The sequence below is a fragment of the Phascolarctos cinereus genome, unplaced genomic scaffold (assembly GCF_003287225.1).
Source record: "Phascolarctos cinereus isolate Bilbo 61053 unplaced genomic scaffold, phaCin_HiC Scaffold_2;HRSCAF=192, whole genome shotgun sequence".
Taxonomy (NCBI): Eukaryota; Metazoa; Chordata; class Mammalia; order Diprotodontia; family Phascolarctidae; genus Phascolarctos; species Phascolarctos cinereus.
This window is the reverse complement of record NW_027555625.1, coordinates 278,004,280-278,021,587: the sequence shown is the minus strand read 5'-3', so window position 1 is coordinate 278,021,587 and position 17,308 is coordinate 278,004,280. Positions and strand designations below refer to the sequence as shown.

Sequence of the window (17,308 nt, the reverse complement as noted above, 5' to 3'; positions counted from 1 at the left end):
GCCTATCGGACATTTTCATTTGGATGTCCCACAGGCTTTTCAAACTCAATATGTTCAAAACAGAATTGTTATTTTTCCTCTTCTCAGCTTCCTTATTTCTGTGAAGGGCACCACTATCCTTCTAGGCACTCAGGTTCAAAACCCTGACTCTTAATTTTACCTTACCACACACAACCAATTAATTGTAAAATCTTGTAATTTCTTTATTCATAGTTTCTCCCTTATCCATCCCCTTCTTTTTATTCACATGGCCACCATCCTGGTCAGGCCATCATGCCTCCCAGTGGACTATTGTAAAAATGTCTCAATCAGTCTTCCTGCCCCTAGTCCTTCTACAATCCATCCCACACACAACTACCAAAGTGATTTCCCAGAAGTGCAGATAAGACCATGTTATTCCTCTGTTCCGTAAATTCCTAAGGCTCTTGCCTCCAGAATCAAATAGAAGCACCTCTGTTTGATTTTTAAAGCCTTTCATAACCTCACCCAAACCTGTCTTCCCTATATCATTATTCATTACACCCTTTCCTTCCTTCTGTGATCCATCCATATTGGCCTTCTTGTTGTTCCTCACCCACAACACTCCATCTCTTATTTCTGAAACTTTACACTGACTGGAATGTGTATTCCCTCTTCACCTCTGTCTCTTGGAATTCGCCTTATTTCCGTCAAAACTTGACTCAGGTACCACCTTCTACTCTCTGCTCTTGAATCCCTTGCCCACTGTTCAGTCAACACTCATGCCTTGCTAAGACCCCAGAACTCAGTTATTCCAACCAAACATGAAGCTTTTCAAGGGCCTTTCCCCCTCAAAAAATTTACCTTTATTTTGTACATGTATATTTGTTGTCTTCCTCTATAAAATGTCAGCTCCTTCAGGGCAGGAAATGTTTCATTTTTGTCATACCTAACACAGTGCTTGGCACATACATAGCAAGCATTTACTGAATGCTTATTGATTAATTTTCCTGAGGGCAATAGAGTACCCCTTTTACTAAAGATGGCCTTTATCTGTAACAGAATTCAGACAGTACTTTCTGTAAAACTAATTTAATAAATGCTTGTTGAATTGAAATGAATTTATTTGAATGGAAGACTTTCTGACGGAAAAGTTCAGTACCAAAGAACTAATAATGTTGTTAATATTGCTTCTTATAATCTCATATTTGAAGCCCCAGAATTTTTTTCCTACACTGGTAGGTGCTGATAATTCAGTACTATTAGCAGTGTATTTCCTACTTGAATAATTCATTATTTCAAAAGATCTATAATATACTCAGTGTATATACTTCTTTGATATAGATTATCAATCCCTCTGTACACCCTGTTTCCTTAGCTGCTTTTTTGTTTTGTTTTGCTTTAGGAGAACTGTGAGGGGAAAAGGTGGGGAGGAGACAGTCTTGTGATGTAAGAAATTCCCTGTGAAGGAACACCCTCCACCATTACAGATTTGTGTAACTTGACTGGACCTGGCAGAGCTTGCATTCTGCTATTATAGCCATTGGAAATCTAGAACTCACTCCTATGCCACAATGAGATCTCTATTTAAATAGGACTTTAGTAAAAGTATTTTACAACGGATTAATTTCATTTTCCTGGTCAAATTCTAATTTTTACATTATGCTTCATTCAGCCTCGCCCTTCACCTGACTCAGGAATGCTATCTCAACTTGCAGATGCAAGAAGATAATGGAAAGTTGACTGCATTCCTGATAATAAAACTGTTCTCATCCTAGTATTTTCAAAATACCCTTGAACATTAAGTTTTAGAATATTTCTGAATTTTGTTTCTCTTGAATTGTTCAGAAGAGCCAAGTTCAGAGTGTTGGGATATTTTTTTCTTCAGAAGTTTGGACAAGCTATTCTACTGTATTAGCTTTAGAACTATCCCAAAAGGAAACAGACTGCCTCAGGAGATAGTGAATTCTACTTCAGTGAAGGTCTTCAGCAGAGGCTGAATAACCACTTGTTAGGAATGTTATGAGAAGACTGTAATTAGGTTAGCATTGGCATAGATGGTTTTGTGACATTTAAAAGGTTTGAGGGACATAGTTTCTGGGTAATTTAATCATTTTAATAATAAGACCAACACATTTGTTAATAAAAGGATGTTCACTTGACTGTCGATTGACAGTTTATATAACCTTCAAAGAGTAGGTGTTCCTAAGGGGTGGCAATCAACTCTGGTTAACAATTAATGAGAAAATGAATATTACAATGAGAAGCTGGGCTATATTCCAGTGACATCTTGGGGTATGTGACTTGAATCACCCAAACCTTGATCAAAGAGCCATCAATTTCCATATCACCTATCTGACAAAAGAGAGAATCCACATTTTCCTAGACCTATCTAAGCAAACAAAATGAGCACAAAAGTACCTATTAGCCCAAACTTAGAATTTCTTTTCCTCTCTGATTAGATCTTAGCCTGGATAAATCTCTGCCTAAGATTTCCCACACTGACTGGTTTCTGGATGAGAAAGTCCTAATACAATAATTAGTTATTAATGCCAGAGAGAAATAATCATTTCTTCCAGCCTTGGAACTAGATGACAAGAAGTACTTTCTAATTCTGAGATTCTGTGATTCTATGGAAAAGATGGCAATGTAGTCTTGCCCTGTTCAGATTGTTTACACCTAAACACTCATTACTGAGCACTTTGCAATGTTCCTTAATGCTTAAGTTCTTCAGATATGTGGTACTGCTGCTTCGGTGCCTTGGCCTGTTCATGCCAAATTCACATTAAGGAAAGATGTAGAGGAGGTAGCATGTTATAGGATCACTGAAGAGAGTTAGCCTGAAATCTTGAATCCAAGCCACACATCTGACCCTAGTTGTTTGACCCTGGATAAGTCACTTAAATTCTCAGCTACCAGGCAGTATTCACTGTAGAGAAGTTGCAGATTTGCATTGGTAGAGGGAGTTTCCTCACCAGAGAGCTTCCTACACAGATGAAATCATAGTCTGGACAAAGAAAGAAAGAGAGTCTGAAAAGTGTTTCGTTATTCTTTGAATTCTGAAATGAATCATCAGAGTACCTTTTAATATATTGTACTTTAGAGAATGCAGCTTCATGATGGGAGACCTAAGCAAAAAAGACATCGCTGCAGAAACCCCAACAAACTAGATGTTAATAGTCTCACCGGAGAAGAACGTGTTCAGTTGATTAATAGAAGAAATGCCAGAAAGGTATGTATAATTTCGGTGTACATTACCTGCAAGTGATATCATAGCATGGTGGCTAGAATACTGCACTTGGAAACAGGAAGACCTGGATTTGAATCATAACAGAGACTTAGTACTCTGTGATCCTGGCAAATCACTTAATTCCTCTGGGTCTTCATATCCTTATCTGTACAACTAAGACAATGATAGCACCTACCTCACAGGACTTTTGTGGTTAGGATCAAATGAAGAGTGAATGAGAGTGTGTGTGTGTGTGTGTGTGTGTGTGTGTGTGTGTGTGTGTGTGTGGTGTGTGTGTGTGTGTACACACACATACACACATACCATCATTTTAATGGCTCTAGGTCTCAGTCCTCCCTCTGTGGCTAAGTTGTTGAATGAGGTAGGAAAATTACTTAAATATTTATGTCCCTAAGTCTTTTCCCTGTAGAATTTTAGTTTTTAAAAAAAAAGTACCATATTAGCCTGAGGTGTATGAATATAGGTTATTCTGTTGTTTTTACAGAGTCAGTTACCTGACCCTCTGTAGCTGAACTATCTCCAGTCTGCTTAAGTTCATCTCTTTATTCGTGCTGAAATTGTAGTGTGAAACTGTGGTCCCCTTTATCTCACAGAGGAAACATTGGAAAACATTTATCACATTCCTTTCTAAAGTATTAGCTATTAGCTCCCTAAGCTATCCTGTGTTCAGATAAGGAAGCAATAGGGAAAAGCAGAGTGAGAAGGAAAGAAAATTAGCTTGAAAGTTAGGTAATACATATTTGGCCTTTCTGATTGTGTTACTCAGTGTAAGTCACATAACCTGGATGGTTTGGTTTCTCCTTCCTATAGGTGCTTCAGTTGCTAGGATAAAGGATAATATTTTCAAACTTATTTTCTTGAAGGAAGGGGGAGCATAGAATTATTTGAATTATTGTTTTGCATAATTTCTTTAACTTTTGTGTTGCACCAACATCAAGTTTGACAAACATCTGGTTTTTATATCTATAAAGTTAGATTCTTTCCTGTAGAAGGATAATTCAAGACTATTGTTGATTTCTGACCTTATGCTTTGATCTTAGAGAAGGAAAACTTCTCTGTGCCTCATCTTATCTCTTAAATGAAGGTATTGGACTAAATGACCTCCAAGGGCAAGGTCTCTTCCTAGAAAGAAACCTAAAGCCACCATTTTAGTTGTGGTTGCATTTTAGTGTAGTTGTATACAGACGCACATAAACACACACTCGTGTACATGTACGTATGCATAGAATTTTTTGTTGATGTTTTGTTTTGTACATCATCATTGGTATCCCCAGTATCCTTCTCCTCCCCCTCCCAGAAAGCCATCTCTTCTAATAAACAGTATTTTTTAAAGATGAAGAAATCAGCACAACTGATGAATACATTGAAAAAGCCCAAACTATGTAATTGCTCTTTTATCTAGTTCTGGGTTGTTGGTTTCTGTAACATAAGCTGGGTTTTCAGATGATTACTAAACTAAAATTACTATTTTGGGTTAATTTATCTTAGCTGGTTGATACCAAATAGGGGAATTTTGAGAGGGTAAATATATTATCAAGTTTAATTATGTTTGACTTAACAATAAACACTCAAAATAGTTAAATGCATAACTGCATGAAGTTTGCACTCATTTCCTCTCCTTCTAAAAAGTTGCTTTCCCCTATTGCTGCTCATACCTTCTCTAACCCCAACAGATTACTACTCCCACAATCTGCCCCACTCCTCTCCTCCCACATATTGCTGAATAGTACTGGAGGAATTCATGGAGCCATGCTGACTGGATCCATGACAAATTTATGTTATTGTATCCCAAATGGACCTTCACCCCAGCAAAGCAATCCTTCTGAAGAACAGCTGTGTGGTGCAGTAGAATAAGGGCTGGCCCTGAAGTCAGGACCTGTGTTCAAGTAAACCTCCATAACTTACTACTGTGTGACCTTGGATAAGACACTTGACTTCTCTGGACCTCTTTTCTCATCTGTAAAATGATCCAGGATGTCAAATGCATGGCCCACCACACTCCCCAAGTGCAGCCTGAATTAGATGAAAGTATAATTGCAAAATATTTAACAAAATAAATAACCATTCAAAAAAACATAAATAATACTGTATTTTTAAACTAAGTCAATGTGCAGCCAATAGGTATCCTTACGTATTTCAATTTGAGCTTGACACCACTGGACTAGATAACATCCAAATTCCCTTCCAGCTCTAGTTCTTATCCTGCACCTGTGTGATCCATGTCTCTCTATCTCATTCCCTATAAGGAATGTTCTGAATTTTTTCTCCTGTCATCACATTTCCTAAAGCACCAGGTGACCCTTCCATCTTAGCAGAGTACCTCATCTTATATTTTACTAAGAAAACAGAGGCTGTTAACTGTGAGCTCCCTTTTCTCACTCTTACCTAGCTCTCTCAGGACTCCTTGACAACATCCTTCATTCTGTCCCTCCTCTGCTCCAATCTCTGAAGAGGTGATACTAGACCAACTTCTTGATGCCATATCTTACCAACCTCTGTTAAATTGTTCCATCAATCATTTTCCCTCATTTTTTATTTTTCCCTATCTCTTGGCTCCCTGCAGGCTGCCTACAGATAGTCCATGGTTTCCTTCATCCTTAAAAAAATACTAATTTGTACTCTTCCATCTCCTCTAAGTTATCATAATTTATCTCTTCTCCATTTTGCAGTGACTCTATATGAGTGCAGAAAAAGTTGTCAGCACACTCATTGCCTCTACTAACTCAGTTCTCAACCTTTTTTAGTATGATTTCTGACTTCATTTTTCTACTAAATATGCTTTTCCAAGGTTAACGAATACTTTTTAATTACCAAATTCAGTTTCTCAGTTTTCATTGTTCTTGACCTGTTTGCAGCATTTGATACTGTTGAATATCTCCCTCCTCCTAAATACGCTCACCTGGGTACACTCATCCTCCTCTTGGATATACTGTTTTTGTGACACTTCTCTCTCTCCATTCTCCTCCTACCTTTCTGGCTACTCCTCAGTCTTCTTTTTCTGGATTATCAGTGTCCCACCCCCTAATTAGGGATGTATCTCCAAAACTCTGACCTAGGCCCTCTGCTGTTTATTCTGTATACTTTCTGCTAATCTCATCCGCTTCCATGGATTCAGTTATCACCTCTATGCAGATGATTCCCAGATGTATGTATCCAGCTTTGGTCTCCTGAGCTGCAGTCCCACCAACTACCTATTGGAAATTTCTGTTTGTATGTTCCATAGGCATCTCAAAACTTAACATGCCCAAAACAGTCTTTATTACCTTTCTCCACTTTTCTTCCTAACTTCCCCATTTCTGTAAGTTATGGAACCATTAATAACTGGGATGTATGCTTCGGCTCAGATAATTAATAAAAAGTATTACTTGCTGTTTCCACTAAGGCATATAAGCATCTAAAGACCTGAGAGCCTAGTAGTTACCTCATGAAAGGGGCTGTCAAATGATCACCACTCAACGTGAAGAGCATTTTAAGATTTCCAAAGTGCTTTCCACACAACAGTCCTATAAGATATATCATGCCAGTATTATTAATCTCCATGTTACAAATGAAGAAACTGCGGCTCAGTGAGATTAAATGACTCGCCTGTTTTCACACAGTTAGTAAATAAATGGTAGAATCAGAACTTAACAGTCTTAAGTCTTTTGACTCCTAAACTGAGAAACATGACAAAAACTGGCATGAGTCTTCATGGAGAACTGAAAGACAAAAGAGTAGAAGAAAACCAGCATCATATACTGTAGAACCCTTAACAAGTAACTTGAGAATTTCCACTTTATGCCCAGTCTATATAATATTGGACAATAGTATATACAGATGAAGAAAATTTTGAAAGAAATCAATCATAAGATCATAAATTTAGAACCTGAAGTGGGTCTTAGAGGTCATCTAGTCCACTAGCATCAAACTCAAATGGAAACAGGGCCACTAAACCATACATAAGAATCCCTGTCTGCCAAATATTGATTTAGAAAACCACATGTTAATATTATCTATATTCTATTGAATTTTTATTTATTAAATATTTCCAAATTATATTTTAATCTGATTTGGGCCACATGTGGTCCGTGGGCTGAGTAGTTGGCATCTCTGTTTAGTCCAGCTCTTTCCTTTTTTTTTTTTTAAATAAACAGAAGTAACTGAGTTCCAACAAGTTTAAGTAATTTACCCTCAAAACATGCAGATAGTTAATAATAATAAAGCTGGAATTTTAACATAGGTCCTCTGACTCCAAATACAGTAGCCTTTCTACCATACCACACTGGCCAAATCTCTTGGACCAAAGATAAATCTGATTTTTAAAATCTCACTTGGAAATACTGTCTTTATTAAATGCTTTGTACTGAATTCTACACTAAACCTTATTTTAATATTGTTTGAGCACACTATGAGCAGCTTCATCTTTGTATGTGAAGGAGATAGTTTTGAATGTATTTTTTATTTTGATCTAAAATCATCATACTTTAATGGTTATATGACATCATAGACATGAATATTCCTACTGCTAGTGTAGATCACAATTGATCTATATGCTATCTTCCTGTGCAATTCTTCTCCATGTCCTCTGTGGAGAATTCACCCAACATACTGGAGTTCATATCTTCAGTTCCTTTAATATCTAATTGATAAAAATGGAGCATATAGAACATAATAAGTTTTTGTCTCGGGGTTTGGGACTATTAGATACCATAATAATAATGTGATTAGGAAGTGACTCAAATTTTATATGCATTTTAATAAAGTAAGTGAAATATAGCAATCATAGAAGGAAAGAAACTTTTTCCAATATTTAACAAGATTGTAATTATCTAACATTTTGTTTTTCAATTACAGGTAGGAGGAGCATTTGCTCCTCCTTTGAAAGATTTATGTAGATTTTTGAAAGAAAATTCTGAATATGGAGTCGCTCCTGAATGGGGAGATGTTGTTAAACAGTCTGTGAGTGTTAAACATTCATTTAAGCTTAAATTTCATATAATTTTATCTTTATTTACCAAAACTATAGGCAGAAGGAATTTGCAAAATAAATTATTATTGTTATCTTTGCTTTTTAATTACCTGCATTTCCTGTTGTATCCCTACTGTTTCCTCCCAGAGAACTCTTCCTTATCTTTTACAAAGAACAGAAATAGGAGGAAAAATCATGCAAAAATAACCAACATATCAAACAAAATTGAAATTATATGCTGTTTTCCACACCTCTGCAAAGAAATTGAGGAGGTATCTTTTCTGTGAGCCGTGGTAAAATTGAAAGGGGTCCCAGGATTTGTTCTTTTTGTCAAAGGCTGCTCTGTTGTTCCCCAGACTTTAGCTATTGTCACTAATTCCCAAGGCAGATGATTTTACCTTTCACCTCTTTTTAAGTACCATCAGCTTTAATGGATATATAATATGTTCCTTCATGCATGCGCATGTGCACGCACACACATGCACACACACACACTGCATGCACGCACTTGCCTCAGCTCTAATTCCTCAATCCTAAAATGTCTGAATAAGGCTCACTTCAATCATCCCTTTCCCTTCTTCCCTTCAAAAGTAGAACAGGAGCACATTGCGCTGATCTTCTCTGAGGCCATAGTGATATAGAACTGGAGACATAGAAGTCTTTGTGGAAACATTTTATTTCAACATTTCATCTACTTAGTATAAGAGAAGGCCACAGTCTTCTAATGGTCTCTAGGCCCAAAGTCTCTCTAGATTCTCTTTGATCCTAGAGATGCAAAGATTTCTACATGGAGAAGGGCTCTATCTATACAAGTTATTATACTTACTTCAGTGGAAAACATTCCTGTGAATGTTTAGTCTTTACTTCTCAATAAATATTTAGTTTGGTAAGCTGTTACTTCCATTGTCAGAATGTGATTATGTGGATGTATTATTATTGAATAAGAATTTATTTTTCAGGGATTTCTTCCCGAAAGCATGCATGACCGTATTCTTACTGGTCCTGTTGTACGAGAAGAAGTAAGCAGACGGGGGAGACGGCCTAAAAGTGAGATTGCCAAGGCAACAGCAGCGGCGGCAGCTGCAACAGCAGCAAATGTATCTGGCAATCCTTTGCTAGCCAATGGATTGCTCCCAGGTGTGGATCTGACAACTCTTCAGGCCTTACAACAAAACCTGCAAAACCTTCAGTCACTACAAGTAACTGCAGGGTTGATGGGGATGCCTGCCAGCCTATCTGGTGGAGAAGTTAATAAAAACATGGCTGCTATGTTCCCAATGCTTTTGTCAGGGATGACAGGATTACCAAATTTACTAGGCATGGGAGGACTCCTGACAAAACCTTCAGAATCTGTAGCAGAAGAGAAGAAGGGCAATGACTCCAAGGAGCCAGATGGAAGAAAAGAAAGGACAGAAAACCAAAACTCTGACAATGTCGGGGAAAACTCTGTATCGAGTTCTCCTTCAGCATCCTCTTCTGCTGCATTAAATACTGCTGCAGCTGCCAGCCCCTTAGCTCTTAACCCATTACTATTGTCCAATATACTTTATCCAGGGATGCTTCTCACTCCAGGCCTTAATCTTCATATCCCAGCTTTGTCCCAGTCCAATATTTTTGATGTACAGAACAACAAAAACAATGACCTAGACTCATCCAAGCCTGTAGAGGAAAAGGAGGAAGATTCCAGGGTTAGAGATCAGGAAGAAAAAGGGGAAACTGAACCAAGTTCTCTCAATGAAAACAGCACAGATGAGGGTTCAGAAAAAGCAGATGCTTCATCTGGATCTGAGAGTACATCATCATCATCTGAGGAGTCAGATTCTAGTAATGAAGACTGACCCCAGGCTCTGCACTTCAATTATGAACTGATTTTGAATTTATTCTTTAATTATTCATTGTAAATATCCCAGTGTTGAGTGCATTGATAACTTACTGACCGAACATTTCAGTATTTGTTTAGAAGTGCAAACTGCTTTCAGAGACATTTTGCATGTAATATTTCTTGAAATTCTTAAGTTTCTGAACTTGTATGTACTATCAAATACACAATGGTGTAAAATTACAACAAAAGGCATTATAATTTTGTTGGGGGGGTTAATTTTATGGAAATTATGCTCAATGAGAGCTGTATATTTAATATATTTGCAATGAACACAGAATACTTTATGCACATTATTGATTTAATTTGAATATAGTTTTACAGCCTCCTTGACACCTATAATTTACAGATCAAAACTCAGCAATAATTTGGGCAGCTAATGAATGTCATGAAAGCTGTAGAATCTACATCATCATCCATTGCTTTAATTACATGAAAATGCTCTAGTGTTGTGATGCACTGCTGATGTTTCCAATTCAGGTACAAGTGTGTTTAAAAGAAGAGATAAGATTCCCAATCAGCCATTTATACTGGCTACCTGTTACCTCAGCTGAGTTAGTTTAGGAAGTTTACATTCATTTCTAATTCTATACTTGTTTTCAGGGTTTTTTTTTAAAAGAGGAAAAAAAACACACATCCTGTATATCATGTTAATCTGGCAAGAGAAGTGACTTGTTTTGCTTAGTCAAAACTCTCTGATCCCAGTGAAGGCAAGTAAGCATAAAAATAATTCTATGTCATGTGACTTTGGGCACCCTATAGACCTACTTAGTTAGAACATTGGGCCTCCAGAAATAATCATATTGAGGTGCAGTAGTGTCTCTCTAGGGGTCAGAAAAAGCAAATTTCATGAAGTGCCACTGACAAGAACTTTCAACACTGCATACTTCATGTAAAAGAAATTGTTTGTTTGCTCTGTTTGTGTAGATTTCTATTTGTGTTTTATGTCATTGAACGATTAAGAAATTACCAGATAATATTGGTAAAGAAAATGCAAATAGCCTAAATTTATTTTGAGTTTCTAGGTTTAATCAGACTAAACGTTGTCCAGAATCAGTGTTGGGTTATCAGTTCATATGAAATATGCTGAGTTGCCCAGTTTGAAAATGCACTTTGAATAGTAACAAAAAGAAATACAAGTAATACCTGTAAAACACAAAAAAGAAGCCCAAGGCTTCTATTTAATAGTCCTTAAAACCCTTTTCTCTAAAAAAAAAAATCTGTCCAATGTTTCCCATGTGATATGACTCTTTCTGCTTAAGCTGCTATTACTCTTGACATGGTAGGTCCATGTTCATACTCAAATCCATTTGAACTTAAAATTGAGTTTAGAATCTCATTTGAGGCCCAACAAGAGTAAATGTTAAAAACAACAACAACACATAGGTACTAGTGTAAGTCAATGATAACATTTGCAAAGGATTAAATTTTGGGGGCAACAAATCACTCCCAAACACTTCTCACATTAAATGAACCCTTTTATATTTTGATAAGAGTTCTGTTGTTTTGTCACAAAGTAAACTTTTATATTGGGTTTTACTAAGACCTTTACCAGGAAATTATAACTTTATATGTAAAATAATTATCCCCATTATTATAGGAGCAGTATTACATGTAATTACAAAATTATATAAGTTCTATTGGGATTGTACTGATTATTGTATTTTCCCACTATTTTATTTTGATTCGATGGCCCTTTATGCAATGTCTTAGCAATAGTGAATATCATACCCGTCCCAGAGAAGTGGGTAGCAATTCTTCATCATGAAAAGGATATATTACATATTTAATATTTTCCCTTTGCAGTATTGCACTTTTGTTTAACTAGAATACACCTATGAAATAGCCAAAGTTTTCAAAAAGTTATTCAACTTAGTTTGCCGATGGAGTATTTCAATACCATCAGTTCTTCCTCTTCCCTTCATGTTCCCTTTATTCCCTTTCCTCATCTTCTCTACACCCCCCCAAAAAAAAGCCCTAAATCTTGTCACTAAAACCTAATTTATATCAAATTTATGAGATAAAGTATTTTCCTAATTATGGTCGAGTAAGTTTGGTTAACATCCTAGTGATTCTCTTTCTATGTAATAAGGCAATTACAGATTTCAAAGCATTAAGGCTAATACTGACTTTGAAAGTATTCTTTTGGGTTTCAAGGCATTTTAAATTGGTATCAATTGAGGAAAAGTTGTCTAGCTATCAGCCAAACAACATGCAAATATGGTTGTATAAAGTTAAGGGTCTAAGGAAAATTCAATAGAATTACACTAATACTGAAGTTCCAGTTGAAAGGATATCCAAGTGTGTGTTGGTAGTTACTAAAAGAATTATAGCTGTTATTGCCTTGTATTTATATCCCTTGTTTCAGGCTTCATGATTCAAGTCTTAGTCCAGTTTTTCTTTTGGACATTTCGAATATTTGCCAGTTGTGTTCTGTGTAGTCTGAATTTGCTTTCTGTAGTTGAAAAAATGTCTTAAAAAAGTCATTTGTAATTTATTGAATTACTTTCTATGATGTTCTATAGAGCAAATGGAAGTTTAATTATTTTTTATTAAACATATTCTTTGACTACCCATGATGTCAGCCTTTATAAATGACAGTAATTATTTTAATTGCATTTGTAATAAAAACAATTTAGTCACTAAAAGATAACTACAGGTATCTATCTTGAGATAGCTTTAAAAAGCAAGGAGAAAGTTGTACCCATACATACATACATACATATATTCATACATATATATACATACATACATACATACCCACAGTTATTCCCTTTTGAGAAATGCCAGATGTATGCTTAGTTTTAAGTTAAATCATTAAAACTTCATTATTATAAAATATTTTCTTTTGAAGAGCCCTAAGCATCTGACTGAATTTTTAGAGTCCTCAATTCCCTTGTCATAATGTATCTTTCTGATTCCTTAGGGCACCTCAACCAGGAGCGCTCAGAGGTCTAGAAAGATTAGTAGAATAGTGGAAACAGTACTGGAGTGGAAGTCAGTTGAAAGATTAAAATCCAAAGCTACTTCTTAGTAGCCTGTTGTCAAGCTATGGTAGACTGGTGAAACCTGTTGAAGCCTCTTTTTGCTTCTCTGTAAAATGAGGTTAGAGTAGTTGATCCCTGTCATTCCTTCTAATTCTGACAGTCTTTTTTTTTTTCATACAGAAGTCTCTAACCCTGTACAATATTCCACTTTGGAGGTTCAATAGATTTTCCTCTACCTAATGTTGAAAAGTTTAGCCAAAGTCATTGCTTTCTTTGATAGCGATTCTCATAAACAATTATTACCCATAAGAATTCTTACACCTTGGTTTGAAGATTTATAATTACAACTGACATATAGTGTTTTAAAGTTTTCAAAGTGCTTTACACACATCTCATTTGAACCTTGTAATAATAACCCTGTGAAGTAGATATTTACAAGTATTGTACTCATTTTACAGATGAGAAAACAGTATTGGAGAGGTTAATTGATTTCTGCAAAGTTACATAGCCGGTAAGTGTCAGAAGTAGGATTTGTACCCAGGTCTTCCATATTCCTAACTCTAGCATTTGATTCACTATACCATATTGTCTTACATGTACTTTAAATATTTGGATGTTTATTTTTCTGATAACTTTCAATAAAAGTTTGTGTGCAGTATGACTAGGACAGAGAGAAGATAATTGTTCTTGCCCAGAGTGAAGCATGACTTCTTCAGTCTAGCCAACTCATCATAAATCTGCTTAGCACTTTTCATAGTGTATGTTTTCGACGTCACACACCTCGCCTCCCTCCCCACCCCCAAACAAGTTTGAATTCTTCAACAGAGACTTATCTTACTATCATAATACCATATATGTTGTTGCCATCATGAAGTATAATGAAACTATAACCATCTCTTGACTCTCGTGATAACTACAGATCTCAAAGTTATTCAAGAAGATGAAATATTTCCAAATGAAATAGCCAAGGAACATACTATAACCTGAAAACACAAAGACAATTATGCTCTGGTGTTGTTGTTTTTTTTTAAAGAATAAAGAAATCTTTATTTTGTAAGTCTTAAAGTGACATAGGAATGTGAGTTAATGATGATTAGTGCTTTTGATACTTGAACTACCATAAAATGTTCTAAGTGGTACAGATTAATGGAATTACAGCTAAACAAATCAATTTCCTTTAACAGATCAAAAATTGCATGCATTATGAAGCTCTGTTTACAAGTGTGAAAGGAAATATCATACATAACTTTGAAGAGTCTTGTGTAGCTTAAATGAATATTACAAAATATATACACTAAAGCTCATGTACTTTTATTCATAAGAAAGACCCCTCAGGTCTTTGCTTAAAGCTTGTTAATACTTCTCTTAGACACGATTCTATCAAACTTAGTGATCTGGTTTCCTAATCCACAGCAGATTAGAAGCAAGTTAGAAGGAGGAAGAGAGTCTGTTAGGTGCTAGCATCCTGATAGCAATGAGATTAATAATTTTTTTTTCTCTTTCATTCCAGTTGGCAGATACAAGGTTATAAAATTACTGTAGCAATCAGGTGCATTTAATGTAGGAGCAAATAAACAACCTTAAAATTCCTCAATAGATCTCAAAGGCATCCCTTTTATAGCATAATACAATCACTGATGTTCATAATTATTATGAGCCATCACCCAGAGGTAGTCTTATTTAATATATGTATATAATTGAGAAAGATTTTTCATCAAAAAATAGTTTGACTTTAAAAGTTTAGGTTCTTAAAGACATGAGTCATTTACTATTTTAACAGGTAATCAGAATAATTATTCAAAGGTTCCATGTACCATACCCTAAATTTTATAGCATGCTAGTTTAATTGGCTGATTAATTTATTGGCTTGCTGTTCATACTTGGTAGTGTGATTTGAATAAAAAAAGAAATTCCAGTGTGGCAGATTTCACTTCAGTAAATAAGGGAGAGTCCGTTTAAGAGTTGAAACACCTAGGGGGCAGCTAGGTGGTGCAGTGGATAGAATCAGGAGAACCCGAGTTCAAATGTGGCCTCAGACACTTAGTAGCTAGCTGTGTGACCCTGGGCAAGGCACTTAACCCACATTGCCACCAAAATTAAAAAAAAAAATTGAGGTGCCTGTTGTCAGGATAGTGAGTTCTTTTTTTTTTCCTTTTAAAGTATCCAAGCAGATACTAGAGGACCATGTCAGAAACATTATAGAGGGAATTCCTGCTTTGAGTAGAAGGTTGGACTAGCTGACCTTACATCCATTCCAACTCCAAGATTCTCTTAATCAAAGGTTTGCTAAGATTTACCATGGTAGAGTGCAGTGGAAAGAGCACTGACCTTGAAGTCAGAGGATTCAGTTTTCAGTCATTCCTGCTTTACCACTGGCCAGCTTTGTGACCTTGGGTAAATTATAACTGATTTTGTTTCACCTAATGGAGAGAATAATATTTCCATTACTCACCTCACAAGGTTGTGAGGATTAAATGAGCCAAAGTTTAGGTAACATTTCCTAAGCCTGTAAGCATCCCTATAAATGGAAGCTATTCTTATCAACATATTCTATGCATCTACCTGTAGTTTGTTACAGTTTAATGTAAACATTATTTTGACTTCTAAGGCAAATCTTCAAGTTTGCCATATTTTTTCTTGTTACATAAAGTCAGGTAGCTGCTCTGTGAAAGATTTATGAAAAAACTTGGACAAAGATTGTATCAACTAAGAAGATATGAATAGGTTTCAATCTATACAAGTGGGGGAAAAGAACCTACATCATTGATGTCCTGCACCCAAAGACATTTTTCCTTTCAACAATACCATTTAGGAACTCCAACATAATTCAGAGTGCACAATTTGTTAATGCCCTGTAATGCCCATTACGTGGTTTTCACATACATATATATGATTTTAAGTAAACTTGATCAAATTTACACAAAAAATAGGGTGGAGGGGATCATGATTCACTTTACAAAAATAACAGCAGGATAATTCCTCCATCTAATTGAATAGTCTAATTTCTGATAATTTTTCAGGAACATCAGCGATTGCATAAGTGAACCATGATGTACATTTCAAAACCAGAAGTTTCCTATAAAATGTGAGAGCCACATTACTAACTACCCTGTCAGCAGCTCCACTCATTGACAATAATGATCCAAGTTGTAGCTTATATCATTTTAAGAAACATTGGTTTTGATTCAAAGGGATTGTTTTCTTAATTTTTGTTTTGATATCATTGAGATCAGAAGTTCATCAAACCCAACAACCATTGATCAAGATAATTTTTTTCAATAGATACATGTTTTTTCTTGTGGTATAATAGCTAAATACCTAGTACTAAATAAATATTTGATTGAAATTAATAGGTAATGGATTTCAGCATTGGCTGAAAAAAATAATTGTTAAAAACAAATTACTCAAAAATGGGTTAAAGGTCACCTTACCAAAAGAGTTTTTAAAATTTTTTCATCTTAATCCAGTACTGAAGTAAGATAGCATTCACTGACATCCCAGGTTTTTTTTTAGCTTAACATTAATTAAATTCCAAAATACACAGTTGAGTAGTGGTATCATTTTAAATAATCCATTACCATTTGGCATGTATACATTCCACATAATAATGAATTAGTTCATATAGTGGAACAGTAGAGAGCTGGCCTTAAATGAGATTTTTTAATTAAGGGAATGCCATTTCCCCCTAATAAAATTGACAACCAAGTAAATTACTTAGTAAGAAAAGTGGAAAATGCTGAAACTGACACAAGATCCATCAAGTAGGAGAAAGATGCAGGTAATGAAAGTACAAAGAAACATTCCCTATTCACAAGGAATGTATATTCTACTGAGGAAATCAACAATACATGTATAAAATATATATATATATATATATACATATATATATATATATACATATATATATACACGTATATATAGTATAAGAATATAGTGAATAAATAAAATTATTTTTAAAAGTTAAATTTTAATCAAAACTAGTTAAATACAAAGTAGTTTGGGAGAGCAAGCAATAGCAGTTGGGGGGATAAGGAAAGACAAGCAGTTAGTACTTCAGCTGCATCTTAAAGGAAGAGAAAGAAAGGAATACAACGAAGTCCATGGGCCCTGATCAGAGCAAAGGCCTATAGACTAGAGATGGAGTGTCATGTAAGGAACAGAAGGCTAGTGTGGCTGGATCACAGTGTAGAAAGGTAGGTTGGGGCCTGTTTATATAGGGCTCTCAAAGCTAAAAAGAGAAGTTTATAGTTTATCCTGGAGGAAATAGGGAGTTACTGGATTTAATT

The 17,308-nt window shown here is 35.5% G+C and overlaps 1 protein-coding gene across 12 annotated transcripts in view; it reads left to right on the top strand.

Moving 5' to 3' along the window:
• Positions 1-12,609, top strand: part of CHD9 (chromodomain helicase DNA binding protein 9) — a 242,361-nt gene extending 229,752 nt beyond the window's left edge. For all 12 annotated transcript variants that reach the window (XM_020985173.2, XM_078150065.1, XM_078150070.1 and 9 more), the window contains 3 exons: positions 3,062-3,190; positions 8,042-8,146; positions 9,116-12,609. In XM_020985173.2, the coding sequence (XP_020840832.1) occupies positions 3,062-3,190; positions 8,042-8,146; positions 9,116-9,994 (1,113 nt within the window). In that variant the 3' untranslated portion in view covers positions 9,995-12,609. The remainder of the gene's footprint in view (positions 1-3,061; positions 3,191-8,041; positions 8,147-9,115) is intronic.
• Positions 12,610-17,308: the final 4,699 nt, after the last annotated feature.